Source organism: Crocodylus porosus, unplaced genomic scaffold (genome assembly GCF_001723895.1).
Source record: "Crocodylus porosus isolate Cpor-Errol unplaced genomic scaffold, CroPor_comp1, whole genome shotgun sequence".
Lineage (NCBI taxonomy): Eukaryota > Metazoa > Chordata > Crocodylia > Crocodylidae > Crocodylus > Crocodylus porosus.
In genome coordinates, this window is record NW_017728923.1 from 18,719,691 (window position 1) to 18,732,446 (window position 12,756).

The following is a 12,756-nucleotide window of genomic DNA, read 5'->3' on the forward strand; positions in this document are numbered from 1 at the left end:
GGAGGTGGTTCAAGCACCTACATTGAACACCTTCAAGAGCAAATTGGATGCTTATTTTGCTGGGATCCTATGACCCCACCTGACTTCCTGCCCTTTGGGCGGGCAGCTGGACTCGATGATCTTCCGAGGTCCCTTCCAGCCCAAATGTCTATGAAATCTATGAAATTTCCCTGACATACAGAGTCTGAGAAGACAGAGTTCACTGCAAGCAAACAAAAATCTTCCTTTCAAAACTATAAGTACAAAACAAAGAAAATCACTGGTTCATACAAAAACATGTATCATCATAATTCATATATAGGGACCTAACAAATTTGAGATTCTGCAATTTTCATAGAAACTATAAATTTGTGAGGGCTCCACAAAAAATGGTAGTTGCCGCAAAAAACAGTGGGCTTAGTGCAAAAAAAAAAACCTTGCTAGCTAGCAGAGAAGCCCTACAGTCTTGGAGCATGGGGGAGGGTGAAAGGAGGGGAGGGAAAACAGCAGCAGGAGAGGCAGGGCAGGGCTGCTTACAGCAGGTATCTGCAGCCTCCATGCCTCCTGCTGCAAGCACCCCACCATGCCCTCGCCTCTAACCCGCCCCCTCCCCCACGGCGCTCCAAGATTGCAGGACTTCTCAGATTGCCAGTAAGTTATTTTTCTTTCTTTTTTTTTTTTTCTTGCACTGAGCCCACCAAAACCACAGAACTTTCTGCTTAAAGATGACCCAGAACCACAGCTGAATTCACCTGAACAAATTCAAGACAATCCTCTGATAATTAGATTCTATACCTGAAAAACGGTAACAAATTTATACATTTTCTCTATATAGAATCTAATTATTGGTGGTTCATATATTCAGGGTCATCATAGGTTTGAGTTAAAATGGTATATTATCACATACAGATTCCATTCCACCAAAATAAGCTCCCTTTCACTTCTCATATAAAAACACTCAAAATATATGCATCCAATTTTTCAAAAATAAATTCTGATACTGACCTTAAAATTTCATTTAATTTAGGCTGCTGGAAGATATGAAAGGAAAAAAATGTGCTCCACCAATAAAGGAAGCACATTAGTTTGACCCAGCTCCGCAGCAGCTGTATAAATTGCATGCTTCAGCAGGGCTTTTGGTGTTTTTATCGAATAGCTGATCCAATCAGCTATTAGATAAAAGTGCCCAAAAAGCCCCACTAAAGAGCCCAATTTATACAGACATTGCGCAAGCCAGGTCAAACTAACATAATGCCTCTTCTGTGCATGTAATGGGCTCGGCACTGTGGCATGCCAAGTTTAAAGTGCTGGGTTTTGGGGGGGAGGGGTTTATACCCGTAAGCAGCCTTATTTTTAGGTGGTAACATATACTCATGAATACACCTATTTCACGGGGAATTGAGGCAACTTTGTGCCTTTGAATCATTTAAAGAAACCAGGCATAACCTCTAAAGGTTATGTTATTCATACCATCATTGTGTCCATGTTACCAGTTCATTTTTTAGTGATTTTTGTAGAAGTCCACACTTCGTACTGTTAGGTGAGTTTTAGAATAATCAACAAAAAACAAATATGTACTGTGATGTGCTGCTGTTCCTTTATATAAAACTTTTAGTCAACAAGCTGAAAGTTAGTTTACCATACTGAATATTTGTTCTTACTTGTATTCCATAGCCACAAGAGAAAATGTCATTGTTTTTCTGCTATCAAATTCTTGAGAGGTATAAGAATTGTTATGCTTTCCTGATGATACCAGGATCACAAACCAGGAAGAGAACGGACCTTAGAAGGTCCAATAGTCCCACCTCCTGTTTGTCTAACCTGCTTTTAAAATTTCAAGGGTGGAGATTCCACAACCTCTAGCTAATCTCTTTCAATGTTCAATTACCCATATAGTGAGAAAGTTCTTCCTAAAATGTCTCTTACTGTATTTAATAGGGTTGGTTTTTGTTCTGTTTACTGTCTATCTCCATCATCTAAAAAACAGCTCTTCGAGTATCTGAAGACTGTTATCAAATCCATCCTCAGTCTTCTCTTCTCCAGACAAAATAATCCCATGTCTTTCAAATTTCCCTCATATTCACATTTCCTAAATTTCTCACAATTTTTGTCCCTTATACTAGACTCTTTCCAATTTATCCATATGCTTCTTGAAAAGCAGCACCCAAAACTGGACACAGTATTCCAGATAAGGTCCCAACATATCTGAACAGAGTAGAAAAATCACTTCCCTTGACTTGCAATCAACACTCCTATTAATACACCCCAATATTCAAGGGGTTGGCACATGTATGGCCCATTTTATATGGACCATGGAGATAGAGGACTCTGCACACGTGGCAGTGGCAGCCAAGTGATGAGGAAAAACAGCAGCAGCAGCACTGCAGGGGTGAGCAGCGACTGCTGTAGTGGCATGTGGCTGGGTTGGATGTGGCCCACACTCAAAACTAAGCTCTTTTAAAGTGGTACCCCCCACTGCCTACCCCTGCAATACTCTATTGGGGTTTTTTTGTAAAAAGCACTCTGTTGCACACTGTTGGTTCATACTCAGTTTATAACTCACTATAAAAATCACTCAGTCTTTTTCCTAAGGATTGCAGCCTAGCTAGTCATTCCCCAGCTTATATTTGTGCATGCAACTGTTGTTCTAACTGCAGGACTCTGCATTTGGCTTTACTGAAAGTAATTAGATTAATTTTGGATCATTTCACCAGTTTATCAATCATACTAAATCCTAATCCTGCTTTCCAGCCTGCCCGCAAGTCTACCCATCTTGGTGTCATCTGGAATTTTTTTTTAAGTGTGCACTCAGCCTCAAGATCAAAACTATTAATAGAGATATTAAACAAGCTCAGACCCAGGATAGACTCCTGAAGACACCCACTTGATATCCTGCTCTCCCTGCCCCACCTCTTGATTAGGCATTATGGCATAATGGGAAATAGTATGAAATGCACATCCCAACTATTCTGTAACGTGCAACGGTCATGCCTGCACTGACCTATACTGTGTACAAAAAAGGTAAAACAAAACAGAAAATTTGTTTATAACTAAACCTGAAATTATTTCTGTCAAAAATATATTGGCACTGACCAATTATGTTGTTTTCATGCATAAACCATATACCTGTCTTAACCTGCACTGTGTAAAGCTAGTTCTATACCCTAGCCACATAACACAAATCTTCTGTGATAAAAGTGGGTAAAAACATGTATGCTGGTATCCTAGGCACATGCATTTAACAGGGCTCAGCTGTGGAATACTTTCTTTTCCAGTTTTTTGCCCACACTAACACAAGCCTGGGACAATTTCTTTTACATCATAGTTAAAAGTACAATATCTGTCCTGAGGCTTCATAACTCTTGAAACTATCTACAAGTATGGTGGAATTTTTTGCTGCCTGATCAGATGCCTAGGACTGCTACTCTACTTTTTTCTATATACTACATTTTAATAGTGGTGCACCAATAAAGATTTTTTTGAGTCAATACCAATGGCCAATTATTAATGACCCATATCGGCCACTACCAATCCGATTGCCAATATTCAGCCCGGCAGTTTGAAGAGCAGCATCCAGCTGATAAGTCTATTGAGGGAAGGGGCAGAGGGGAGGGAAGAGGCATGGGGGGTGCAGATCAAAGCCCCCATGGTGAGGGAGGGAGTGGGGTTGGGGCTTGGCATGGGACAGAACCACAAGCAGTTCATCTGAGGGGAGGGGCAGCTCCCGCCACTGCATGCCCCCTGGGGGAACCTCACTGAAAGTCAAGTGCCTTACACTCCTAAGGCATATAAACATTTGTCCTCACTGAAATTAAGTTTCAAACATACACGTTGAAGTTCTATAATTTTTCCCTCCATGGGGCACAAAATATACCAGAATCAAATTGTCCAATACATGACTCTCAAATCATAACCAAGATTATTCATGTGTTGAACTGGTTTTATGCTTCAGTCTAAATACATCAGAGTATGCATGCCAGGAAAAGAATTTTAGTCAGGACAGTCCTTGAAACATGAGTCACCAAACAATTCAATTCAAGCATAATTGGTTGAGATGGCAACACATCTGCTTTATGAGGTAATTCTGAAAGCTGCTCTTATATGGATTACATAAGCAAGTAAGCAAGACAGAAAATTTGTAACAATATACCATAACTGGATTTAAAATAATTTCTGCAGAAGTATACTAGCAATTTACCAAATTATTCCATTTTCACACACAATATACAAAAGCCTATTTATTCAGTCCTTCAAAGGACCCAAAGTTATAACTTACTGGGCAACAAGTTATGGAAAAAAGGAGTGAAATGGCTAAGGCTACTATGAAGAAAGAAAAAGAGCTTTTTCCATGCTTGTTAATGCTCATCCTTAAGAGTTGCCACTTACATATTTGCATATCTTTAACTTCAGAAAGAAGTCATCCGGGAAAGTCTTGTTTTGGCAAAACCAATAGCTTTACAAGGGACAAGTATATAAAACAGGACACCTGCCTAGCAGCCAGATGAACACCAAAAAAAACTCTGTCAGCCCACAGACTGCCAGCCATACTGCCATCACATCCAAGAGGAATTTTCTCCTCCAGTAAATATGAAAAATACAATATCCCAAACCAAAAGGAGTGCAAACATATGGTTACACAGAATGTTATAATAAATTAACAATTACTACATTTCTCACACCCATCATACAATTTAAACAGAGAATGATTAAAAGTGATACATGTGCCTACCATAGAGTAATTATAGAATGCATATAATCACCTATTCCAAAGTACTGGTTTATTCCTTTCTGTCTTTAGCATTTAGCTTTTTCTGTATGCAATTTACTCATTTAAGTCTTTTCTTTATTAAATATACTTTTACAAGGCTTCACCTTGAACTTCAGCCTCAAGCTTGAAGTTTTTAAATACAATGCAGAGTGTATCTGCATCTCATACTTGTTTTCCAATATGTTCTTACTCCCTACCTTGTCAATGCCTGGATCTTTGCTGCATGTCGCTCTTCCTGCTCTGCTACTTTCTTTCTCAAGTTGTCTATTTCTTGCCTGAGTGCTGCTGAATGCTCCATCTCTCCATCAAGCAGGTTTCGCAGAGATCTGAAAAAAGGGAGTACCATCTGTTAAGACATTGTAAAAGCTACCAGTCCAACAGATGAAACATGGACAAATATAAGTAGGTTGTCTAAAAGTATGTCATTCATTTTACCCCCAAATCTCATTATTCAAATCTAATAAATGCACTTAGTCTAATCTAATTGTACCAATTCAAATTTATTAAATGCATTTTATAAAAAACTATGAAAAGATGCAGACAAGGACCAAGAGTGGTAGATGAAATAATTATGACACATTAATTTTTATTTCAACTCTAGGCCCAAAATATAATAGGTGTCCCAGTGTTTGATACCATATTCACAAAAGGAGACATGTTCTCTACAGAAAAAGATCTTTCAAACTGTTTTCCCTACCATAACTCAAACAACTGAAGAAATGTTTTCTGAGATACAAGAGTATATAACCAGTATCATTTACTAGCTGGAGCAGGAGATGTGGGCCCAGAACTGTAGGCTTCCATTGTGTGAACCTTACCTTTGGAAAAAACTGTCAGATCAGCATTACAAGCATTTTAATCCAAATGAAAAAGTTTGCCTGCAAGCATTCCTCTTCAACAGAAACACTACAGCATCATACTTGTTAAGTTGCATAAAAAGAAATACAGGATGACAGTCTTGCACCCAGAACTTGTTATTATAGGAGCTGAAGCAAAAAAAGAATGGGTATATACTTCAGGGAAAAGTACCTGTTCTGTTCTTCCAGTTCATCCTTTCTGTTCATCATGGCCACAATAGCTTGCCGAAGTTCATCTAAGAGAGAAGAAAACTATCATGCTTCTTTCTATCATTTCAGATGAAAAAAGTCATATGCATTTTGGCAACAATTAAAAAAATGTGTCTGCGCTCAAGTCAACTCTTAAGAATAAATTTAAGTCCTATTCATTTTAGTACTTTTTTAAAAAAGTGGTATACTTGACACCTACAGTATTCAAGTGTAAACTCGTTCAGGATTGTGAAAAAGTTTGAATATGATTTTAATACAAAATTTAACAAGTTCATCCTAGGTTACAGAAGTTACTCTTTCCTCTGATAACTTTATCATGTATGGTGCCTTACAATACAGTCTGTTTTTTCAATATGATCTGAGTTAGAAGTGACACACACAAACAAGCCCACTCACAGATTACCATCCTTACTTCACATGAGAGATACCTGACAAATCAGCTCTTTCCACCTAGTTTCAGAGGTAGATTTGGGGACAATTAGAGTTGCCAAAAGTACACATAAACCTCTGACTTTCTTGAAGGTCTTTAGGTACTTCTACAGGTGGTTTCCTGACATGACTTAGACATTTCAGTGAAAATATACTCAAATCTGGAAAGTGAAAACAGCTGCTGGGAATTCAGTGCTAGATTCAGTCATGAGAAAAATCACAACAGATGTCTCAACTCGTTAAAAGATGGGTCAGTCAGGGCAGAAAACAGAAATGTTCTGAAGGAATTAAAGAAAAGGAATGTAACTACCCAAAAAACCCAATATAATGAATTACAGTCTAATTTTATTACCTCCATGGGAACAAACCATTTTTTGGTACGAAAAGACACTCCAGTACTAAAATGAAACTTAACATGTTAAAGAAAAGTTGAAGAGCAAAGAACACAGATAAAATTAACTGACTTTAATAAAAAGGGTCAAAGTCTGATTCCCTTATTCATATTGGTAAATACTACATACTCAATCAGCCATCATGCAGCTATAAAAATATAGCGACTTCTATAATATTCTTCATCAAGTAAGATACAACTACATGATCATGGATATCAGAACTTGCTCCTTTATCTTTAAGCATAAAATAACCTCCATTTTGTTCTTTAAGGCAGTCTTCTAAACCTAAATTGTAAAACACAACTCTAAAGACAAAATCAGAAGTACATGTGAAATTACGTGGATTACAGTCTATGATTTGATTCCAACTCAAAACGCACCCCTACAGAGAGGTCTCAGAAAGTACTGAGAGCAACTTCAGTTAATTTTTCCCTAAATAAAAATACAGTATCAAATTTGCAATTAAAATGTCAAACTACAGCTCCTACTATATCAAAATGCAATGCACAGCCCATCTGTGTTTTTAGCCAGCACTATCTAGTTTAGGCTACAGTTTTCAACTATTTTTACAACCAAAATATAAAAGTATAGGTTAAAGAACTAGTGCTGGCATGAGGGAGCAGCTGGGGTGTTCAGAAGTTGGACAGACCCATTCTAAAGGATCCAAAAAAATTCTGGTATCTGTTTTTTCCTCTAAATTTTTCTGTTGCACTTAAATGTTTATAAAAAGAGGGAACCAAGTCTTCCAATTTCTACACTGTTCAACTCTTCTAATTCAATGTCTTCTTCGGCAGTCCCTTGCAGCTGATGATCATCTTCCATGACTGTCTTTTCTGTAGGTCTGAAGATGGCTGAGGAGGCTGCTCTGGGATCAACCAACTGTTGCAACTTGAGCCTATTTCCATGCTGGGTGGGTGGCTCCAGATTCTTGATTTGGTCTGCAACAGACTGTTTCTATTGCTCCCACTTTTCCATTTCCTGTTGACTTCACTGGTTTCAAAGTACTGAGATCCTTGCAGCAGACTCTTCCTCCTTTTGGGGTGGTCCTGGATGGTAGTCGCCCACAAGTTGATGACAATGCTGCATTTTTTCACATTGGCCTTGAGGATGTCCTCCTAGTTCTTTCTCTGCCCTCCTCTTATGTGCCTAACTTGACTGAGATGGGAAAATAAAACTTGTTTCAGGAGTTTGGAGTCAGACATCCAGATGATGCGGCCAGCCCAGAGAAGTTGATGTTGGACAACCATCACCTTAACGTTCATAGTGTTTCCTTGTGAGAGAATGGTAATGTCACTGGATTTAAAGGAACTTCTGCAGGCAGTGTTGATGGTACTTCTCCAGTGACCAGAGGTGTCTCCTGTTCATTGTCCACATCTCAGCTCCGTACAGATCACAACTATTTGATAAACAACGAGCTTGGTTTTGGATCTGATATTGTGATCTTCAAACACCCATTTTCTCAAGCGTCCAAAGGCTGCACTTGCACATTTGAAGTGATGTTACATTTCTTCAAGGATGTCGGTGTTCTGCGAGAGATGGCTTCTGAGGCACGGGAAATTCAACTCAAAATTCCCCAGAGTCTCACTGCGAATCTGAATTAGTGGAGCTGGGGACTGCTCTTTAAGAGCTTGCTGATGGAGGACCTTAGTCTTCTGAATGTTAGACGTCAGTCCCATTCTCTTGCATGCCCCGGTAAAGATGTCGACAATTGCCTGAGAATCTGTTTCCAAGTGAGCACACTTTCAGGCTCACTCAGAAGAACCAAGTATGCTCACTTGGAAACATACTGGAGCATGACGGTAGCTGGGTGTGGTCCTGGTTTTAGCTCAGTCAGCTGAGATTAAACAGCTTACCATAAATTCCTCAGTTTAGCTACACCCTCACAGGAAGCTTGCCAGGTGTGGCATTGTGGTAAAGAATATTGAGAAGAGTGTTGGAACAATGATAAAGTCCTGTTTAACTCATATCTTAACCTTGAAGGGATCTGCAATAGATCCATTACTGAAAACCACCACTCACACAGCATCATGGAGCAGGCAAAGAATGCTGACAAATTTCTGTGGGCATCCGTACTTTGGAAGGATCCTCCATAGCACTTCTAGTTGACAGAGTTGAAGGCTTTTTGTCAGGTCAAAGAAGGCCATACAGAGAGGTTTATGTTGTTTCCAGCATTTTTCCTGCAGATGGCAAGCAGTGAAGATCATGTCAGTTGTGCCTCTTGATGTCCTAAACCCACACTGAGATTCCAGGAGGAACTCTTCAGCAAATGGAAGGAGATGGTTCAGGAGGGTTCTCACCGTGATCTTTCCTGTCATGGACAGCAAGACAATCCATCTGTAATTTCCATTCAGACTTGTCTTCTTTCATAGAAAATTAGGGTTGGAAGGGACCTCAGGAGGTCATCTAGTCCAAGCCCCTGCTCAAAAGAGGATCATCCTCAACTACAGCATCCCAGCCAAGGCTTTGTCTAGCTGGGTCTTAAAAACCTTCAAGGATGGAGATTCCACAACCTCTCTGGGTAGTCTGTTCTAGTGTTTTACTACCGTCCTAGTGAGGAAATTCTTCCTAATATCCAATCTAAGCTTCCCTTGCTGCAACTTGAAACTGTTGCTCCTTGTTATGTCATCTGCCACCACTGAGAACAGTCTAGCTCCATCCTTTTTCAAACCCCACTTCAGGTAGCCTTATCTTCTAAGCCCAGTTCCTTCCACCTCTCCTCATAAGTTATCTGCCCCAGCCTCCTCACCTTTTTTGTTGCCCTCCACTGGACTCTCTCCAATTTGTCCACATCCTTTCTGTAGTTGGTGGCCCAAACCTGAAAACTGTACTCCAGATGTGGCCTCACCAGTGCTGAACAGAGTGAAATAATCTCTTCCCTTGCCTGCTGGCAACCACTCCTAACAATACAGCCCAGTATGCCACTAGCCTTCTTAGCAACAAGGGCACACTGTTGGTTCATATTCAGCTTGTTGTCCACTGTAACCCCCAGGTCCTTTTCTGCACGGCCGCTGCTCAATTTTCTCTCTCAAAGATGGTCACAATCATGGCATCGCTGAGGTCATCTGGGATTTCCTCATTATTCCAAATCCTTAGGATGAGGGCACGGAGCTGTGATGTGAGCTCCTCTCCCCCCTCACTTAAAGATTTCAGCAGGGATTCCATCAGCTCCAGATGCCGTGTCCTTCTTCATTTGCTTGATGACTTTCCACAGCTCACTGAGGGGTGGACGGAGTCTGAGATCATTTCGGACTAAAACCATCTCTGGCAGCAGAACTGTACTGGTACTCACAAGATCCACTGGTGGCAGATGAGGAATGACCTTCAAGGAAAGTTAGCTGCAAAATAAGCAGGGGTAATGCTGATGAATAATTTAGTCAAGGACCAAGCAACAGCAGTGCCACCAGGATGTGGTGGGGTGAGCAGACTGCAATGCTTTCCCTCCTGAAAAATCACATATATCTTTTGACGGTGCTGTAACACAGGGAGTGTAAGTCACCACTATAATAAAGCCTGCCCAGCCCCTAGCCATGGGTCTACAAGTCCTCCACAGTGGAGCAGACAGAAGAAGATATTAGAATCTCAACGGCTGCAAAGGCAGGAGAAGGATGAAGCAGAAGATCTCCAATCTTCTGCCTCCTTGCCATTGGATTACAGTCCTATTCTGTCAATGCATAAATGAACTATACTCTATATGAAGACTGTAATTGTGTTTTCAAATAACTAAGAAAACTGTTTCTAGGCCTAGCATAAAATGGAATGAGGTTAAAATCTGTTTTCTAATAATTTACTAGTAAAGCTACCATGTTAACTACAATTATAATGTACACACCCTAGTTACACAAAAAGTTCCACAGCCTAGTATAAACTAGGATTTCCTTATTTTGCATAATCATGACAAATACTAATGAAAATTTATAATAGCAAGTCAACTCCTTCAAATGACCAAACATTCACACCAAATTGAAAAACACACCTAACTGTTGGCAATTACAAGCAGATAGTAGCATTTTCATATATATATGGTTGATGGCATCTTAAGGTCCCAATCAGGGATCAGGGCCCACAAAGGAACTTAAATCTTGGTTTAGGAAATAACTAAGACAGGCAAAACAATGGCAAAGGAAGAAAAAAAGGTGGAAAAGCAGGCAACTGAAATGAGGGAGTTGTTCAGAGTAAGCCCTGCTCTCAGGCACCACCACACCCATCTCATCTGTGACCATGTACACCAATATACTTTTCTAGAAGAATTACTACTGGCACATACGGTAGTAAATGCAGGGAACTACTCATTTTCCCATCCTCTGCATATAAAGCATCAAGATTTTAATTGCACTTTTGCAATTGCATTCTGTAATTTAAACAGTGAATGCTGCAAGGCAATGTTGGTAACTAAAATTGCACCCTTTAAAATCATGTTTCAGAGCCTGGAGAGCAAATAAAGCAGTCTCCATCAGAGGGATAAAGCTATTTTTATTGCACAGAAGTATGAACACCATTGCCACAATGTATGAATTTCTGTTATTTCCCATAAATTCTGGTATAATGGCCATTTAATGAAAGATTTCTTCTCATTTTTCAAGAAATAACGTCTTCAAGTTTTCGTACTGGATCTCAGAAAGGGCAGCAAAATGCAGTCTTGGCCTGCAACTTCTAGAACAAGTAATAAAACAAAGTCTAAAACTATTTTGGTCCATTTAAGAATATGCCACAATCTTGAAAAAAAAATAAATTCCTTTCAACTCACAACAGCAGCATTATTTCAGTACCTTGAGTGATGTTTCAATATCTCCTAACAAGCATGTATATGAAGGACCAGACTTGCAATAGCTAGGAAAATATTCAGATATCAAGAGTCAAAAAGACATCAACATATTAAAGACGGCTGTCAAAAAACTGTACACATTAGTTTATGGAATTGGCTACAGAGACACTTCTCCAAGGTATTCAATGCCTGTTATTTTCCTAAATTACTGCCTGTTTATTTTCCTGGGCTTATTTTCCTTTACCAAGTCCCAATCTACAAGATGAAGCTAAATAGCAGTGTCTCTCTCCTTCTAATTTTAATTAAAACTTATAAATGTTTTACTTCTTGAATATCTTCATCTTTTTTATCTATAACATTCTTCAAAATCTTTATTTTTTAATGGAAAAAGGCTTTTACAATTTACTGTATACCAGGAAGGAGTGAGAAATGCAGTTTCACTTTGCATAAATTGTAGGCATAATTCATTATATCACACCTTTCCCATTTCTATGCGAGTATTCACTCACATTTACATACTGAACAGCCAAATAGTTCCAAACAGGGGTGTCAATCAAAAATGGTGCAATACAGCTTAAATCTTCAATCTTCTACAGTCAAGCTATGCGAAAAGATAGTTTCAGCTTTACTGGGCATTAGAAGAATCAAGATTACAAATGAATCCAAAAATAAGATGTTATGGTTCTTCTCTGTGAGAAAGTGAGACAGAAGAGTAAAGGTGAAACAGCCTTTATCCTTCATGTGCATAAAGAAATAAAATTGTACTCTGTTATTGGTTTAGTGTTAAGAAAGCATTCCTAAAGTGTTGCCCACCACAATATTAAGCATCTACTAGATTCTCTTTAGAAGTATAACTAGGAAAGTATGTTAACTAGCTGAAACTTTTGTAAAATTTTAAACATTCCCTCACTTGTAAAGAATTAAAACAAATTAGACCAGTATTACCTGAGACATACAGAAAGATATAATATAAAGCACTGATGATATGTTGCACTCACTAAGTACTTACCTACCAGATTTCCAGATTTTATCCCAACAAGAAGCAAGGGGGGCAAGAGTGCCCAAAAGCCCCCCTGGCTCACCAAGGGCATCCAGGAATGCCTGATTACCAAAAAGGCGGTGTACAACCAGTGGAAGGGGGGTGCTATCTCCAAAGAGGAGTATACCTCCTCTGTTTGGGCCTGTAGGGGGGCTGTCAGGAAAGCTAAGGCAGACATAGAGCTAGGACTAGTGTCCAAGATCAAAGATAATAAAAAGTCCTTTTTCAAATATATAGGGAGGATGAAGAAGGCACCGGGAAATGTGGGGCCCCTGCAAGATAGCTGGACAATTTGGTGGTCATGCCAGAGGAGAAAGCAA

General features: G+C 39.4%; 1 protein-coding gene across 1 annotated transcript in view; it reads right to left on the reverse strand.

The window, feature by feature from the left end:
- SNX29 (sorting nexin 29) overlaps positions 1-12,756 on the reverse strand; it is a 445,875-nt gene that overhangs the window by 381,416 nt on the left and 51,703 nt on the right. The window contains exons 12-13 of the mRNA XM_019540166.1: positions 5,777-5,840; positions 4,945-5,073 (exon numbers count right to left, since the gene is read on the reverse strand). Of these exons, the coding sequence (XP_019395711.1) occupies positions 4,945-5,073; positions 5,777-5,840 (193 nt within the window). The remainder of the gene's footprint in view (positions 1-4,944; positions 5,074-5,776; positions 5,841-12,756) is intronic.